Source organism: Notechis scutatus, chromosome 1, assembly GCF_049901735.1.
Source record: "Notechis scutatus isolate UNSWTSFEM ecotype Mainland chromosome 1, rNotScu1.2, whole genome shotgun sequence".
Lineage (NCBI taxonomy): Eukaryota > Metazoa > Chordata > Lepidosauria > Squamata > Elapidae > Notechis > Notechis scutatus.
Window position 1 is genome coordinate 97,640,239 of NC_142009.1, and position 20,227 is coordinate 97,660,465.

Sequence of the window (20,227 nt, forward strand, 5' to 3'; positions counted from 1 at the left end):
AACATGGCATCTGACTAGTTAGTCCAGATAGATTAATTGTTGACTAATACTGGGTATGAAGCTACATATTTGTAGTCTAAAAACACAGCTTACATGAGATTCCAGTAAGAGAAGAAATCCCATTTAAATGCCCACCATATCCTGGCCTAATTTTGCTGCTCACACTCTGCCATTTAATCCATAACTTGTGTGAGCATGCTCACTTTGTACTTGTTCTCCATTCTGGTAGGGTTCGGAATATGACCTTTCCTCTTGAAGGTTGTAAAGTGCTTGCATTGAGGGCATGGCTTGGTGCCTGAGCCGATACGGCCAAGTTCCAGGAAGTATTTATATTTGATGATGTCATCATGTGGCAAGTTGAAGAGGATGGTGGTTTCATCCAGATGTTCATTGCACTCTGTAATCGGACATGGGATATCTGCTTGCCCCACCTGCACCTGCATATAAACAGAAGAACATGTTGATAAGGTAATGTGTCACAAAAGTAACCTCATAGAACTAAATTCATCTTTTAAGTGAATAGCTAGTCCTAGTCCTCACTTAATACTGTCCTTGTTCAGTCACCATTCAAAGTTCTGATGGGGTTGAAAACGTAATTTTATGACTAACCTTCACACTTATGACCATCATAGCATTCCCACAGTCATGTGATAGAGCACAGGTGTCAAACTCGATCGCATCATATGACATATCGCAATGCATCGTGACATTTTTTTGCCTTGGCAAAGCCATGGTGGGCATGACCTGTGAGTAATGCATCTGGCCAGTGGCCCACCAGTTTGACACCCCCGTGATAGAAGTTTGGGTGCTTCACAACCATCAGGTATTTATGACCTTCACCATATCCTGCAATTACATGATCACCATTTGTGTGCTTCAAAGATAGCTTCCAACAAGCAAAGTCAACGGAGAAGCTAGCAAAAAAGTTTTAAGTTGGGTGGACAAGGTATCTTATTTATTGCATTGCTTAATGATGAAGTTGACAATCCCAATTGTGGTTATTAAATGAGGACTACCTGGTATAAGGCAATGGGGTTTAATTTAGAATCAATTTTATTGCATGTAAATACTATATTCATAAAATGAAAGAAAAAAACAAACCAGAATCTGTTAATATCATTATGGAATATTCTAATATAAGAATTAGAAGCTGTGGTCTCATAAGAGTCCAGAAGTTGCTTGGCTCAACAAAACAACCAATGCTCAGAGATTGTGGGGAGGCTTAATTTGTTAACATTTAAGGACAACCTCTGCCACCAACTTTGGGTAGACAATTTTTTTAAAAAAACTCTGCCTAAAAAATAAATTCAAATTCAAAATGAAAAATAAAGTTTTTAAATCTCTCATGTTTGCACAACTTAAATTTTAAAAAAAACCCTCAAGAATTATCAGCAATGCAGGCAAATTAATCTCTACTATGTAACAGTGAAAGCTAGATCTATCAAGTATATCTACATCCAGTGAAACAATGTAACAAAATTAGAAACATATATAAAAGCCAAGAAAAGCCACAACAGACAATCATGATAGAGGCTTAATCCAGGGCCTCAGGCTTGGTAACAAAAACCTTTCTTCAAGATCTTACAAAAAGGCCACCAAAGTCAGGGCAAGTCTAATCTCTAGGGCAATGATGTTTCAAATGGTAGGCACCACATCATAAACAGATCTCTACCTGGGTCCCTATGATGGGATGTGGATATGACTTTGTGTGGTGGGGACAAAGAGAGAGCTCCTAGCTGCATAAAGGACAAAGAAAGAAACTCCGAAAGAATTTAATCAGTTTGTAAAAAGAGGGTGAGAGATTTGAACTTTCGACTTAGAAGATTCTAAAAATGTAAAATAAAACAGAATTAGCTCATTATGTTTCCTGTCCAGTCTACCTAGAAAGGCTGACCAGTCCCATTAGATGACAGCACTTGATGGAATCGGACCATACCTCTCTTACTGGATGTTTAAAAAACAGGTTGAGGAGTCTCACAAGCCTTAAAATGCTTATTTTAGGATTTATTCTATTATGAGTATTTATGCTTCAACTACCATATGTTGTTTTGACCCAATTAAAATAAATGGGAAGAGATAAATGAAAAAAGTAGAAAAACAGAGGGTATCAAATCAATTTGTAAGAAAAAAAAACATTTGATTTCAATTAATTCCATATTTGTATTCCTCCTTTGTCTCTCTCACACAAATACTTTCAGCTAAGGCAGACAATAACTTAATCATAAAAAGAATAAATTTGAAATAATTTGAAAAAAATCTGGAGAGTTTTAGAAAAATATTCTCAAATATTACCAGTATATGCATGTTAAATAATCTATATATATTTTACCTTATTCAATTGGTGTTTTATTACTCTAATCTAAATAAATGAATTATTTTTTATATAAATGAATGAAGCATTCATATATTGTAATACAAATATTTATATTTCAATTACCATATATGAGCATTTCATTTTGACCAGATAAAAATAAATGGCAAAAGAGTTAAATCTTACTCAACCTATCAACCTATTAATCATAGGCAATATTTCTTTATTTTGAGCCCAAGTCAGGCCAGGTGTAGGAGAAATTAGCAGCATTACAAAGAAAAGAAGGTAAGATTGTACAGGACTCTATCTCCTATAAATCTTAACTTCAAAATCTAGTTATGAAACTTTTAAAATAATTACTTGTAAGTTTTAAAAAAATGCATTGTGAGTTCACTATGAAACAATGATACAAAGACTGCACCACTACAATATTGTATCCAACTATTTAGCTGTAAAATGTGGTTAATGATTAGGTTTGCAATATTATAAAACAATAGCAATAGCATTTATAGACTTATACAGGTAGTCCTCAACTTACAACAGTCCATTCAATGACCATTCAAAGTTACATCACTGAAAAAAGTGATTTATGATAATTTTTCACACTTACAACCTTTGTAGCATCCCTATGATCATGTGATCAAAATTCATATGCTTGGCAACTGGTTCATACTTAAGAATGTTCCTGTGTCCCAAGGTCATGTGATCATCATTTGCACTCTTTTGACAAACAAAATCAATGGGGAAGACAGATTCACTTAACAACTATGTTACTAACTTATCAACTGCAATGATTCACTGAACAACTGTGGCAGGACAGGTCGTAAAATGGGGCAAAAATCACTTAACGAAAGTTTTACCTAACAACAGAAATTTTGGACTCAATTGTGGTTGTAAGTCAAGGACTACCTGTTTACCACTTCACAGTGCTTTACTCTCTAAGCAGTCTACAGAGTCGGCATGGGTCCTCATTTACCATCCTCGGAAGGATGGAAGGCTGAGTCAAACTTGAGCCTCTCAGAATCAAACTCCTGGAGCGAGAAGTCAGTTAGCCTTCAGTGCTGCATTCTAACCATGGCTCAATGTAAAGTATATGCATCACACTAGCAAGAACTTGTTTTAAATTGGCCTGGTTTCTTCCTAATTTAAAATTGTTGATTTAAATCAGCATGAGTCCACCAAAGCTTTAGGTGCAGCACCCAGGGACTTCAAATATCCACTATCAAAATATAATGTGACAACAGCACAAAATAATTATGGGAAGCAATTATGTTGATAATGTTATAGGTCTGTGCAATAATTAGGGTCGGTTCAAAAGACAATTCACATGCATGCAAATACAGCAACTGCCTTCATATCATTAAAGTGGATGTGCGGATTTTCCAGGTTTGCACAGCTGCTAGAGGGCGGCTTCTACTACAGTTTACTGGCTGTACATTCTGGTAAACAGATGCTGCTTTAATGATGCCCAAACAGGGCTGCATTTGCATTCCAGAGTGTTTCAAAGCACAATTTCCAAAGTGAAACTCAAACACTTCACAGTCTTAATATTTCACTTTATATATTGTATAATGGGTGTGATGGCTTAGCAGTTAAAGATAATGAGCTTTGGGTTCGAAACCCAAACACTGTGTGACGGGGTGAGCTCCCGTTATTTGCTCCAGCTCCTGCCCACCTAGCAGTTTGAGCATGCAAATATGAGTAGATAAATAGGTACCACTTTGGTGGGAAGGCAACACCATTCCATGTACCTTGGCTTATAGTCATGCTGGCCATATGACCATGGAAAGGGTCTTCAGACAATGCTGGCTCCCTTGGCTAAGAAATGGAGATGAGCACCACCCCCTATAGTCAGACATGACTGGACAGGGGAAACTTTTACCTTTACCTTTTATATTGTACATTTTATCCTAGTGCCACTCATTACTTTGTAGAGTACAACCCAGCATGGCAATCAAAGGCCAAGAAAAGTTGCACATCATTGATTTAACTCTGAACATTTTGAAATTATGTCACCTCAACAGCTTTTAGAAGAACCATGCTTCAATAATTGTTGTATTAACCAGTGACTGAACCAGAAAGGTTTCAGCCTCTGGGTGCCCATTTTTGGCCTCCCTGCACCCCATTTTCAGTTTCACCGTGTCCAGTTTTTGGGCCACTCCAGGCGGTGGGGATTGCCACCCCTGCCGATTGCCACCACTGTTTGCCACCGCCAAATGGCGGTGATCGGCGGCAGCAATCCCTGCCACCTGGAATGGGCCGAAAACAGGACATGCAGAGGCCAAAAACGGGATGCGCGGAGGCGGCAATCCCCACAGCCTGGAACAGCTGATCGGTGGTATTCTGGGAGGCTGATCCAACCACCAATTAGCTGCTCATGCTAAATCAGGCTGTACTGAAGCTGACCAGGCTTTTTGCTGTAAGAAGGCAATTTTCTGGGAGGCAGAGTCAGATTTTTTTTTCTTGTTTTCCTCCCCAAAAGCTAGGTACGTCTTATGGTCTGGAGCGTCTTACAGTGCAAAAAATATGGTAAATGTCCAAACTATTCAAGCATGCAATTTTAATACAAAAATAAATTATTTGAAGACCAAAGTAAGGTTCAAAACTACCAAATGTATTATATGAAATAATACCATATGGAAACTTTACTTACATACTGTTTTAAGTATCTACTTGATATTTCAGAAGCAAAAACTATTTTAAAAAATCTTTAAAAACAGGAATCATGAGCAAATTGAGTGAGACACTAATAAGAGATTAGTTTCACATATCCCCATCTATCCACTATTGGCTATATAAAGTTGAGTTTAGAGAAAACTAACTATATATTATTTAAAAGCAAGTATCCTGCTAAACACTTGCAATAAAATATCTGCCCTGTAATATTTAGACCACTATGTATTATGTCAGCATACCAAAATGTGTTGAAAAGTCACAATATTTAGATACATTCATTTAACATCTGGGGTACAGAGCTCTTTGGGGCTAAGGATCATACTAATTTTGGAATGGGGTCGTGGGATCAAAAACCAAAAATAGGCTGAAGATAAAAAATGTTATTTAATTTAGAATTAGAATTAAATATAGATTTAATTTAATATTAGTATTGGGATATTCCTGATGCATTTTATAGTTCTCATTTTTAAAATCATATTTTAAAAATGCAGTTTGGCAACAATTTTTGGAAGGGCTTTAGGGGCCACACCCAACCTTTGGGACCCATATAACGCCCTAGAGATGTCATAATGTACATTTTTGCTTCACATTATAGCATTTAGAGAGGAATGTATCAGGTTCCACAGCTAGAATTGCCAGATAATCAGTCAAACAGGAGTGATAATAGCACTAATACTTCATATACAATTTAATATTAATACAGTAATCTCTACAGGTGTGGTAACAGTAAATTACTTGTCACTACACACACACACACACACTCACCACATGTACACACATATGCACACATACACCATAAGCCAGACAAGAAACACAGCTAGATGTAGTAATTCTACTTTATTGTGAGGCTACATTGATAGAATCTTCTAAGTACACCACTTTTAACCATTTGAACAATTAGGGTGGGTCCTTCCTAACGTTCTATTGGGAGGGAGTTCCTGCCTCTCTTGTCTGATCATTTCCTAGACAGCATCTCTTCCCTCTTTTTCCCCAAGGTCATCTACACATTCCATTACCGCTACAGAAATCAATGAGTATGTAGAAACATTAAAGCAGCAGTCATCAATAAAGCATGCTTTATTGTGCTGGAGTTGCAATTCCCACATAACATGGCAACCCCAACACAATTGTAAGGTGATAGCTTGGGGAAGGTTGCAATAGTATCAGCTGTATTTAAAATTTGAGTGCAAGGTAAATTAATTCAATGATCAGAATATAAATTAGTGGTAAGAGACAGTGAGTCACCACTGTCTGAATGTTCCCCTTGCTAGGATTCCCTCGTGTCTAGTTTATCAAGAAGCAAAACACCCTTTCAGTTAAAATAGTTCTTGCAACTGGCAACAAAATTTCTTTCTGCTGTAACTATTTTATTATTTTCTCCTTAGAAATTTTGTTTCCATGGAATGTGTCTAAATCAAAAATCAAAATTATTTGAATAGCAACTTTGATTTCTGTTTTCTTTTCAAGACAATTTAACATTGGAAACTGATTTTGAAACACAGAAAATATATCTTCCAATCTTATTATCTATCCCCTCATCTATAGATGAAACATATGTTATTTTATTTAGCACAGCATAAATATTTCTCATTTATTATATTTTCATAGCTTAAAGAACCCAACTTGGAATAGTACCACTCTTCTGAAATTTAATTAAAATTCAATCTGCTTCCAAACTTGAGACATAAAAACTTAATACTGTTTATCATAACTATAAAGTAATGTGAAAGTAGAACCTGTAAATTCTTTAATTCAATATTTGTAAAGAACTTCCCTTCCTATATCATTCTCCCAAAATTTTAAATATTCTGCACCAGACTGAGTACCAGTTCCAAAATGTCTTCATCTAAAAAACATTTTAATACAGAAGTTGAAATCATAAAATGTTCATCTAACATGAAACATCCTCACTTCTGTAGAATGTAGAATTATTCCAAAGAGAGCTTTCAGGAACACATATTGTATCATTTCAGTAACTGAAACTTATTTGGCAAAAAGTTAACACGCTGAGATTTAAATCCCAAGCAAGCTATTTCTGAATTAATGCATATCCTCTTAATGAAGCAAACAACATTTTGGTTGTCTTATTACTTTGGGGACATAACCACAGTCATCCTTGGATTAAGGACAGACAGACTTGAAAGAATGAACCGGTTTCCTCAGACAACCAATTCTGCATGAAATGAAATGGCTGAAAATAATTAGATAAATACAGTGTAATTTATTTTTTCTGAATCCTTATAGGAAAAGGAAAAACATTACTTTCTTTTTTTTAATGTCTAAGCAACTTGACAAGTCCTATATTAAAAGCACCTGAAGTGAAATGAAGTAGGGGAGGCAATGATTACTGAATGCTTGGAACCTTCCCCAAACAAACACATCAAACAAGAATATTGGAAAATATTATTTTTAAATAGAACTAAATTAACTGAAACAAATTTCTGAAGTAGAAGCAATTTAATACATTTTACATCAAACTTCCCTTATTGCTGAAAAGCCATACCTAGAAGGAAACAAACAACTTTTATAAACAGCCATCATCCATTGCTTTTGCCTTGTAGCAATTGTATTAAATGATAAAGATTTAAAGAACATTTGGTTTCTTAAAATAGAAAGAGTGACTACTTTTATTGGATTTGCGACAGTTTAGGATTCTGAGTGTAGAGTTTCTACTCAGCATAAAAAGACACAAAAAGAAAACAGAAAACAATACAACATATAATTTTATAATAAAACTAAGGGTTAGGAATAAAATACAATCAACTAGTCATAATTAACTACTTTAAAGTTGAAGGAAAAAATATAATCAGTTTAACTAGCAATGTCTTCCTAAAATGCCAAAAGGAAAGGTTATCATTTGAAGAAAAGGCTGTATCACAGGAAGGTGCTACAGCTTGTTCCCTCAGGGGAACAGTATATCTTAGAAAAACTTCCAACTTATAAGTCAAGTCAATACAGTAGAGACCAACCCAGTCCAGAGTTATTGTGGCAAACTGCTCTGGAGTTGAATGGGTTACAAATCCAGAGCCACACCATCCCAAAGGAGTTAAGACTCAATCTATCTCTGCCTTTCCAGGCCCAAGCAACCTGCAAGTATCTGCACAGATTTCAATGGCATTATCTTACGTACTGAAAATACCTAAGCCCATGCTTAGGAGAAGAATGACTTCATTTCATAACAGCGAAACCTATAACTTTCTCTCCATCATGATCAACTGGAGCCACCCCTGTTGGAATCATTGTTGAACAGTGCCTCCCATTCCAAATCCTTGGTGGCAAATCAGAAGGATTCCATAATTGACAGTACTAAAGGACAATGAGAGAGATCAACAGCGCTAGGAGCATCACATTTCCCTATATGGTTACCCACAATGAAAACAATGTTATCTCTGTACTGTGGCCAAGCTTGAAATCTGACTAAATTGAGTCTGATTTCTCCATGGCTCTCTAAATGGCAGTCCCATGACTTTCTTAAAAACCTTCCCTAAAAAAGAAGGTTGAAACCATAAGTTTCCAGAATGTCCATGTAAATGCAATAGAAGCACCTATTGCTTCCTTCAGGGAGGATGACCACTCCCTCTACTTAGCAATGCATTTATTGCCACCCCAATATAAGTTCCTAGCACCTCCCCAGAGACATTCACCAACTAGGAAGGGAAAAAATCCAGACTACATGCAATGCTGCAATCCACCCTGCCCAATTCCTTGGATATTACAGAATCAAACTCCTCACAGATAATCTGTTAAGATGTAGTCTCAGACACTTCCTCTGAATTTGCTCAGCTGACATCAAACTCCAAGCAAACCCAAGTGATTTTGTCCTCCTAAGAAATTGACCTCAATGGCCTTCCAGGCCATTCTTAACCATCCTTTTCAGCAACCAGTTAAATATCTCAGTGGAAATGTCATTATAGTCTCAGAAAACTCTTCAAGTGAGTCTGGAAACCGCATATTGCCACTGGATTACTTTTGGATAATGAACTTCCAACTTTTCATGTACCCGTATTAAATTACAAGTTTCCAACCACAACATTTTAGCTATATAGCATAATAGACCATAAGTGGTGTGGTTGGCAAGCTAAATATGTCTTTTTAAAATTAGGGTAACCCACCAAGTACAATCATGGCTTAATGTGCCTCTTCTTTTTCATTTAATGCCAGCAATGTTTTTAAAATGGTATTTGCTATGTTATTGAATCAAATAAGAAACAGCAAACAAGGGGAAAAAATGACTATTAACATTTTAAAAATCCCTTTCAAAATTGGCCTTGTCCAACCCATTTTGGAATGTGGTAATTATACTGATGTTGGAAGTTTTGCAATAAACCATTCATAGTTGAAACTATCCTGTGATGGATTATATAGTTCGGAATTATCAGTCAACAAAACCCAGGAGCAGAGGGGTTTGGGAAAGCTGGTGTATACTAGAATCATCTCTAGGTGAGATGGGCAGCATATAAATTTCACAACTAGATAAATAAAATACTAAGAATACTGTTTAACAAAGCAGTCATTGTTCAAACAAGTATGTACAAAGAGGAGTAATTTTTGTGGAAAAGGTCTCTCTCTCTCTTGCATTGAGCAAGGCCTATATTCACCAGCAGAAAAAGGGATAAAGGTGATCCTTGAGTTATAACTTGTTGTAACTGATCAAAGTTACAACAGTATTGAGAAATGTGACTTATGACCATTTTTCAGAGTTACAACTTTTGCAGCATCTCCACGATCATGTGATCAAAATTCAGGTGCTTGGCCACTGGTTCATATTTATGACTGAATCCCAAGATCATGTGATCACCTTTTGCAAACTTCTCCCAACCAAAGTCAGTGGAGAAGCCAGGTTTATTTAACAACCAACTACAGTGATTCACTTAACAACTGTGGCAAGAAAAGTCATAAAATGGGGCAAAACGTACTTAACAAATGTCTCATTTAACAACAGAAATTTTGGGCTCAATTGTGGTCATAAGTTGAGGACTACCTATATTACATTTGAATCTTCAAACCTGTCTTCCGTCAATTCAGTAAGAGCCCGCTATAAAAAACTGTGGTTAATTATCACTAAAAAGAACATGATAGCTAACACTATGGTAGTTCCTTTAATAGCACTGCTTCTGAAGAAATCTCAACCATTTCATTTAAAATTGCACCCCATATAAATCATTCCAAAAAGAATCAAACACAAAAACAGTAAGGTTAGGGGGTATGTCAAGCACTAAAGTTAGTGGTAAGTTAGAGTGCATTTGGTCTCTATACTCCATCTGGTTTGAAGTGGCTCCAGTTTGACTGAAATATCATGACTCCAAAAAAAGCACAACTTCTGTATAAGAAGGTAATTCCTCAGATTCAATGTAATTGCAACTCAAAATTGCTGGAAACTCAATTTTAAAAGCCTAGGCAGTCCATATAATGCAAAATATGTTGAGTTGAGCCATCACAGCACACTCTGAACAGTATATTGAACACAAGGCATCATTGTATAGAAAACATATGGACACACACAGAGTGTGTTTTCCATAGAGTGCATGGATATCAAGCATTCAACAGCATTCACAGATCTAGTATTACCAGTCTTTTAGGGAAGACTTGTGCAGCTTCAAGAATTATTGGAACAGATCTTTAAAAATGCTGTGTAAATGCAGTGAAGTACCTTAACACTTCATAGCATACATTTTAATCAATATTTGGGGGCTATTAATGCACACATTTATGTAATCGATTGAATCCCCACATGCCCTGAAGTTTGCTTGGTAAATTTGGCCAGTTGTTCTTCTTTGCCTTAAAGTAACACACCGAAATAACACCTTAAATTTATATGCTGTATATTTATATGCTCTTAAGGTAGTAGTTGTTGAAACATTTAGAAATAAAGAAGCAACAGAAAACAACACAAAAACAACAGCAATTCATGTAATACCCAAGGTAATTCATAGAGCTATCTTGATCCAATGACTATAAAGGACTATAATCTATAACTTGATAAGGGAAAGAAAGTAAAGCACAGCAAGAAAACACTTCATATATTGTATATGGCTGGAAATTAAAAAGGCCAATATATTTGCATTTTTTGTCATTACCCAAGCCTTATACACAAACAATTTAATTAAAAAAACCATTAAAGTTCAGTTAATAATTGGCTGGAAAAATTCTACTGAAGATGTGACTCAGCTTACTCAAAATGATGCCTATTTTTGCCTGGTGACTCCACAGGCTTCTATCTCCAGCTGCTCATTATTTGTCTGACATTACTGTAGTGTCATACTATTCTTTCAGTTCATTAATAGCATGCAGTATATGTTGTGGTTCGCCGGCAGCTGGCAGAGGTATTGGACAGCGAGGACGAAAGGGAACCAGTCAGGGAGTCTGGTGAGGACTTGGACGAGGGTCCTGCATCTGATGCAGGGATGGGGTCAGGACAATCTGAGAGTGGGGTGCTGCCTTTGGAGCTTTTGGAGTCTGGCAGCAGCGAAGCAGAGGACCCTGGGGAGCCTGTTCCCAGTGTGTGTGTGCGCAGAGCTGCTAAAAGGCGAGAGCAGCTGATGCAGAAGGGGCGACTTGGGAGTAAGGCCGGAAGGTGATTGCCCCTCCCATAAGGGATAAAAGTCAGTCCTCAATGATGAAGAGCTTTGCAGGAAGCAAAGCAATTCAGTAATCTCCGAGTCCTTCTTGAAGCTCTGTAGTCTGGTCAGTTTTTTCTAGGTTTTGGGTTGGTTTATGTTAGCCTGAATTGGACTTCTGTTTCCTGGCAACATTCAACAGCACTGAAAAGCATGCTCTTATCTGGAGGAACTGTGTCTAATGAGTTTTGGCTGGGAATGCAAGTAATTCCCAGCGTCACATTAAAAAAGGTTTTACTTTTAAATTCAGTTTGTGTTTTATCAAGTTTGACGAAGCCTGGATCAGAACGGTATACAGTATTTAATAAATTTAAATCTGAATAAATTTTCTTTTAAAGTTCAGTTGATATTCTTTGCACCTGTATTTGAAATTACAAGTCACTTGGGAATAAACTGTATTCTGTACAACATATATATCATGTAATGAATCTAATGTAACACATTACATGGAATTTTATTACAAATAATTAGTTCAAATTTTTAATATAGCATTTTTAATATATACTCTGTACACATTTCTTGTTATTCCAGCCTAGTGGAATTATGATAAAATATTTGAATTCTTTAATATACATACAGGTAGTCCTCAACATACAACAGTTCGTTTAGTGATCATTCAAGGTTACAACCATTTTTCACAGTTATGACCTGTACAACATCTCTAGGTCATGTGATCTAAATTCAGATGCTTGGCAGCTGTTCATATTTATGACATTGCAGTATCCTGGAGTCACATGATTTCATTTTGCAACCTTGTCAAGCAAAATCAATGAGGAAGCCAGATTCATTTAACAACCGAGTTACTAACTTATCAATGGCAGTGATTCACTTAACAATTGTGTCAAGAATGGTTGGCAAAATGGGGCAAAACTCACTTAATAAATGTTTCACTTAACAACAGAAATTTTGGGCTCAATTGAGGTTGTAAGTCAAGGACTACCTATAGTTGGAAAAGTTAAGCCTATCATTATTAAACAAAGTGTGCACAATTCACACGCACACACAAAACACAGAAATGTTTCTGGTGACACAGTCATTAGTCAGCGGCAGAACTGGAAAGTGAATATTTTTCCTTAAAAATCTTACAAAATTTGATTAAAGAGTGAAGCAGTTTGAAAATGTTTGCCAAAGATAGAGTTGGACATTTCCCCCCATCACTTGACATAATCCTGAAGACTGAAGCAGCTTTAAAATTACTTCTAGCTGAGATTGAAGTACATTCTATTCTTCTCACCAGAAATATCTAAAGAAAAAATTAAGAACATTCTTGCCGTAACATCCATTCCTTATTCAGTCGCTATACCTAAGGCATACAAGGGTCAATTCATTGCAGGCACCGTGTAGGTTCACATGTTAGATTAAGCTCAACTGTTCAACTGTATTTTGTTGAAACAAAAATACAATTGCCTGGTTTCACATATGGTCTTAAGCTTGTCAAACACTATAATAGCTGGATGAGCATAAAATGCTATGCCCAAAGCAAGCAAATAAAATTACAGCTTATTATGATGTCGCATTTTCTTATTGTATATTATTTGCCTTGTATTAATTTGCCAGTTGTTTCCTATTATTTGGTTGAAGACAGCACATGACCAACCCATGTTTTGAAGTATACTGCTTATATAATGTTATCATGCAAGATATTTCCTATTTCCTGGCCAGGCTATGCTGAAGGAGCTGCTGCAATTTTGTGTATCAAAAATGAGTCAAGACTCAATTGCTTTATACATACAGTTTCACCCTACCTAAACTAGCATGCATTTGTTCTACAGAAAGCAACAAAGCCAAGACCTGGGCTACACACAATGCACATCATGATTTTCATATATATATATTTTAAAAAATACATTTTTGTTTAATTATTTAGTATATTTACCCATTAAACAAACATTTGCTCAGGATTTTGCAAAGAGAGAACTTCTGACACCAATTGTCCAAAACAATATGCATTACTGTGGGTCACTATGACCTTGACTCAGTGCTTCTAGTATTCAAAAATACTTCAAGCCCAGCCCCATTTCAAGGGTCTTCAAGCGATCAAATTCAGATATGCCATCTCAACAGATTGTCTCTGAGTTTAAGTATCTTAAAAGTAATTGTTTGTCACTTCTGATGCCAAAAAAAAAGCAATCTTATTCAGTTCAATTTATTATTATTGGAGTAAAGACATATACCATTAAGAATTGGACTAAGTGAAAGCTTCATACTTAGCTAAAATCAACATCTGTATATATATAGTTCTACACAGTGGTATGAGTTTTAATTGACATTCATTAGTAACTGATAGCCCCCTTTCCCCAATTAGTATTTTAAACGTTTTATTGTGCTTTCTGGATTATGGCAAACACCTCTCTGTACTTCTAGAGCAAAGAAAGTCACAAATGATAAACAATGTAACTTTGACCTATTCCCAGAGATGTTGTAACATGGAAGGAATAAATATGAAGCTTTCAGAACATGTTATATACTATTTTTAACTTTCCTTCAATGTAAGAACTTACTAAGTGCCAGGAGTATAGTAAACATACAACTACATTATATAAGCATATAATAACTATTTTTCATTGTGTACAAAAAATGAAATAAAATTCATTTTTATAATTCAGATGTTTGTGTGTATCTGTTTAAAATTAAAATCAAACACAAAAAGATTTTTCAAGATCAATCTTGGTCAACTGCTTGGAATAATGTCACTAATGTCTCAAAATTGCCCAGTTTCCTCAGCCTCTGAGGGAATTGGGAAAACAAATATTAACTGGGAAATTTTATAGAATAAAACGAGGAAGTGTGCCTTTCAGTACCAGCAAGTCAACATTCCACCTATCCTGAAAGACCTGAATTTTCTATCAAGTTAAGTAAAAAACAAACTTTTTCAAAAGAGGAGCATCAAGACAAGCAACAAAACAAAACAAAAACATTAGCACCAAAACTAAGTATAGGATTTCATTTTTACTGGAACAAGAGAGCAAAGCCTCATATAAATGTAAAATATTAAATAACCTTTTGTTCAATTTCATATCCCAATGACTCAGTTTAAAGATACCACAAAAATGTAGTCATAAAGAGAACAGCTTTTTTGTCAATCATATAGATAAAACTGATGAAGTGCCTCAGGTTCTTTGATGTAAATAGGGAAGCGGAATTCAACTTCTTTATAGACTGTTAGATCATTTAACCACATCACTCTTACATAGCTTGCTCCTACATCATAGGGCTATTAACATATTAAAAAAAAATCTTTTCTCTTATCCTCTTTTCTCTCTGCATTTTGTCTGAAGATTCTTTTATTTCTGATCATTGTAATAGTAGTATTTTCAGATGAATAGAAAATATAAGAGCTTCAAATACATTGATACATATAGAAAATAGAAATAAATGATCACTTTGGTCTTTAAACATTCTTTTTGAATATAACAATACCTTCAACAGACCCTGATGGACAACAGCTATTCCACAGCATAAAGAGTATCTTGCTTAAATATATATCCAAGCTATTAGCTTGATTAAAACAGATTAGAAGTTTTAAACCAGAAAGTCAGTTACTGACTTGATTCACCTATCCTGCTAAGTCACACTTTATTAACTAAACTACAATTACCTGGGTTCACAATATTATGGTAATTCATAACATGATTTATGTAAAATCTATGTAATACATTTGCAAAAGATAGCTCATGGCTTAGCAGAATGTATGAACCTAACTCAAAACAAACCTTGGCTTAGACTAAGGTTTGAACTCAGCTAATCTCCCTTGTAAAATTATGGTGGTATTGTCAAATATGAGATAAAGAAAAAAATGCAAGCAAAAATGTCACCAACATGTTGATAGGAACACTTTTCAATAAGTAAACTAGCATTATAGAGGGCACAAACTTCATGCTAATTTTATTAATCTCTTTCATTCTTACAACCCCCCTTTTTCTTAACTAGCCCAAACAGTTTTGGAAAAAAACTGCAAAGCCTTTCCACCTACTGTAACTTTCAAGTTTTTTACCTCCTCCTTATAGAGGAATAAGTCCATTTATATCTTTTTTTTTTCTTTTACTATTCCTGCACTGATTTTAACTCTAAAAGAAATGCAAAATTAAACTCTGGTGAAGACAGTTGGGGGGGGGAGGGGGGGAGATCAAAACACAAAGTTAGAGAGAGAGAAATGCAGAAAAATGTGTGTTTGTGTGTCCCATAGGAGGAGCTGCAGTTATATGATTTGCAACAGAATTCAAGCATTGGAACAGCAATGGGTTGTTGATTTTGAGAAAAAAAAAAGAAAATTATTCACAAGAAAATGCCAAATGCCATTCCTTACAGCACTGAGTAAAGTAAAAAGTCTCCTGCAAGTTGAACTTGATTCTCAATGACTATGGCTAGGTCCATGTAGTTTTCTCCACAACAACATGGAAGAATTTGATGTTATCTTCTTTGAGGTTATTTCCACCTCCAACCCTCCCCCCACCCCCATTTATTCTATTCCTGTGGTTCTCGTCATGGACCTTCTTTAAATACCTTTTGTGGCCAAGGACTATGGCCAAGGACCCCCAAAGCTTGACTCAAGATTTAAATCTTAACGTTTCTTCGCAGTCCTCCCTATGATGACATCATGCCCCCCTCCCAGGGTTTTGCTGACCACAGGTTGAGAACCACTGTTCTATTCCATATCTCCCATCCATGCTCTAACCTGGTCTGTTCCAACCTAGAGTAAGTTCAGATTCGAAAAAGGCTGCATTATCTTCTCACTGCACTGCCTTCTTCAATGGCTTCTATGACGGATAAACAATCAGTCACCACTCTCTCCCCACAAAAGAAGCAGGAAGCTTCAAGAAAAGCATGACATTTTGTGTCCCTTCCCCTCATAAGTTTTACATGGTTGGACCAAAGAGAAATGAGAGGAGAAAAGAAGAACAGGAAATTCAGGGATGCAGGATATCGAACAGGAAGTTCATGTGTGTGTGGGGGGGGGGAAGTACTGATAGAAAAGGTATTAGTAAACCATGTGGAGTATAACAAGAAAAGATATTTGGCATTCAACTCAGGAAGAACATGCTGTAAAAGGGAAGGACGCTCCACATTTAAGAATCTCTAGGTTCAGGTATGAAATAGGAAAAACAAGACCAGTGGGAATCTAAGGGCTAGTTGAAGAAGATCGAGCCAGGTCTTCCCTGACTTCCAGACTGGCAGCTTCGTCCCCTAAACATACGTGTGCCTGCGGGTCGGGTGGAGAGTAGGTTTTGGCGGATTTGGGAAGGCAGCATTCTTGCCCATGTGCCGAGCGCTATAGAATCCCCCGCACGGATTTTACCGACGCCCGCAGGAGCGGCCAACTCGGGATCGCCCTCGGAGGCAAACAAGGGAAGGAGACCGCACGTCCCAGGGCCTTTTGGGAGGGGGAGGCATCACGCTTTCCCCCCCTCCCCCTCAGCCGCTCCGGGGAAAGGGAGAGAAGGGCAGGTCAAGGACAACTGCGCCAAAGCTGTACCCACTTGCGAGCTGAGATAGCGCTTGAGGCACGCTTCGCAGACGGGCTTCTTGCAACACGGCAGCGGCTTCAGGGGTTTCTCCTCCAGACAGACGCGGCAAGGCAGCACCAGGAGGGTCCCGGAGATCAGGCCGGAGAAAGATTCGGGCAGAAGGTACAGGTCCACCTCGACGTTGCCGGAAGGGGTTCCTTTTCCTCCAGCTCCCACTACGCTTGGCTGGGAGGAGGGCGGCGGCGAGACGGCGGGTGTGGGGTCTTCTTGTCGGCCCTCTTCTCCTGAAGTTGGAGGAGGAGAAGGAGACTCCTCGGTCACCGCAGGGTAGACGGGCCTCAGAGCAAACGGGTAGCTGTTGCTACTTGGTGCTTCCGAGCAAGGACCCTCTTCCAAGGGAGCCCCGCCGCCGTCGCCGGCCTCCTGGCCTTGAGCTTCAGCCGGCGGCGGTCCAACCTCGTCCTCTTGCTGTGGCCTTGGTGTCCTTCCACTGACTGTGGGGAGCGGAGGTTGAGTCTCCGTGGCCGGGAGACGCGGCTCGGGGGCGGCTCCGTCTGGCTCCGGCGGAGAGCTCGCCGTGCTAAGACGCTCCCCCATGCCCGCCGCCCCTGCAGCCACCCGCGCTGCTGCTTCCCATCCAGTTCCCAAGCCGGAACTGGCCTTCGCACCCAAACCGCGGGGTGGGGAAGAGAACTCCTTCCAGAGGCGACCGGCGGGACCTTCCCGGCAAAAGGAAGCCAAGGAGAAGCAGCAGCCACTTCGCAGCTCTCCGCGCCGAGGGCCCGACGCCCCAACGCGGCACCGCCTCCCCCTGCTCGACTCGCCGAGTTCAAAGAGGAGTAGCTCCGCCCACGCGCCGCGCGCGCACGACACACCGCCTCGTATTACCTACCTTCCTCTTTCGCGGGATTGTATCCAGCTCGCTGACGCGCCTAACCATTCCACACACATACACACATAAACACACACACCCCCGCCACCCTCTCTTCGACGTTTCCAAATTCAGTCACCGTAAAGCCACCTTTCTCTTACTTAGATGGTGTACGAATGGAACATGGGTACAGCCCTAAATTTCCCCTTTTCCCCCTCCCCTCCCGAAAGGGATTGTTTTCGAAAGAGCTTTAGAGCCTCCCTGAACTCGCCTCCTCATTTTATCAGTTTACTTTTCAGAGAGTTGAAGTTATGCAGGTCTAATCAAAGTGCGAGGGGAAGCGAGGGGCGGCGAATCAAGGTTGTTAATAAAACTGAATGAGCAGGATATATTATATGTTATTGGTATACTGTGTATTAAGATGCTCCTCGGGGATTTCCATCACGGGTTTACCTTACTTTATCTTACTGGCTGATTTTGCTTAACCAGGATGTGGTAAGGAAAGCTTATTCAATAAGGTCGTTTTAACCCCACGATCGGTTCAGTACATGAAAGAAATCAGACAACAGGGCTGCCGCCGAGACTAAGGAAGATCCGGAAAAAAACAAAAGGCAGCTGAGAAATGCTACTTTCTAGAGCAAAACAAACAAACAAACAAACAAACAAACCCTAACTTGATTCAAATGAGAAAAGTTATATTGGCTGGAAATAATGATTACATTAGAACTAAAATATAATAAAAAAGGTATAATAGAAACATATATGTATGTATGTATGTATGTATATATATATATATATATATATATATATATATATATATATATATATATATATATATATATACATACATACATACATACATACATACATACATACATATGTTTCTATTATACCTTTTTATTATATTTTAGTTCTAATGTAATCATTATATATATATATATATATATATATATATATATATATGTGTGTGTGTGTGTGTGTGTGTGTGTGTGTGTTAAGTTTTCACGGGTACTTACATGTATGGTATTCAGCTTTGTTCGGGTATTTTCCCACGTCATTATAGTTGTGCTTTTAAAGTTGTAGCAACGTTTTGGCAGAATCTCATCTGCCATCATCAGGCTTCAGAATCTCATCTGCCATCATCAGACGAACACAATACAGAATATATATATATATATATACAATATATATATGCAGAATATATATGCAGGTTTTGGCGTGTTTGGGTCTTTTCCCATGTAAGATTGAGAGTACATGGGAAAAGACCCGAACACGCCAAAACCTGCGTACCTGTACCAGTGAAAATCTACAAACACACACACACACACACACACACACACACACACACGCAAACAACAATTATTACAAGTAATATTTTTATTTATTTATTTATTTATTTGATTTGCCAATTGTTTACAAGATAATAAGTATAAGTGTATACATAGTTGTGAATACATGAAATGGGTACATATAAGAAAAATAAAAGAATAAGAGAAACAATAGGACAGGGACGGTAGGCACGTTGGTGCGCTTATGCACGCCCCCTACAGACCTCTTAGGAAAGGGGTGAGGTCAATAGTAGACAGTCTAAGGTTAAAGTTTTTGGGGTTTGGGGAAGAGACTACAGAGTCGGGTAGAGTATTCCAGACATTGACCACTCTATTGCTGAAGTCGTATTTCCTGCAATCAAGTTTGGTGCGGTTTACTTTGAGTTTGTATCTATTGTGTGCTCTTGTGTTGTTATGGTTGAAGCTGAAGTATTCATTGACAGGTAGGACATTGCAATGTATGATTTTATATACCATGCTTAAGTCAGACCGAAGACGGCGTAATTCAAGGTTTTCTAGTTCTAGAATTTCAAGTCTGGTGGCATAAGGTATTCTACAATGAGTAGAAGAGTGGAGAACTCTTCTTGTGAAATATTTCTGGACTTTCTCAATTGTGTTAATATCAGATACGTAATGAGGGTTCCAGACTGATGAACTGTATTCAAGTATTGGTCTAGCAAATGTTTTGTATGCTCTGGTTAGTAGTGTGATATTACCAGAGAAAAAGCTACGTAGGATTAGGTTAACAACTCTTAATGCCTTTTTGGCTATGTAGTTGCAGTGGGCTCTAGCACTTAGATCATTAGAGGTGAGTATTCCAAGGTCCTTTACAGAGCTTGGGTCATCAACAAGATCTTGGCTATTCAGCTTGTATTTTATTTTCTGATTTTTTTTTGCCAATATGTAGGACAGAGCATTTATTTGTTGAGATTTGTAGTTGCCATTTGTTTGACCATTCA

The 20,227-nt window shown here is 37.8% G+C and overlaps 1 protein-coding gene across 3 annotated transcripts in view; it reads right to left on the reverse strand.

The window, feature by feature from the left end:
* Positions 1-17,931, reverse strand: part of RNF217 (ring finger protein 217) — a 46,190-nt gene extending 28,259 nt beyond the window's left edge. The window contains exons 1-2 of one of the 3 annotated variants that reach the window (XM_026666062.2): positions 17,082-17,931; positions 204-437 (exon numbers count right to left, since the gene is read on the reverse strand). In XM_026666062.2, coding sequence (XP_026521847.1) covers positions 204-437; positions 17,082-17,666 — 819 coding nt within the window. In that variant the 5' untranslated portion in view covers positions 17,667-17,931. The remainder of the gene's footprint in view (positions 1-203; positions 438-17,081) is intronic. The other 2 variants (XM_026666063.2, XM_087972513.1) reach the window with 2 other exon arrangements.
* Positions 17,932-20,227: the final 2,296 nt, after the last annotated feature.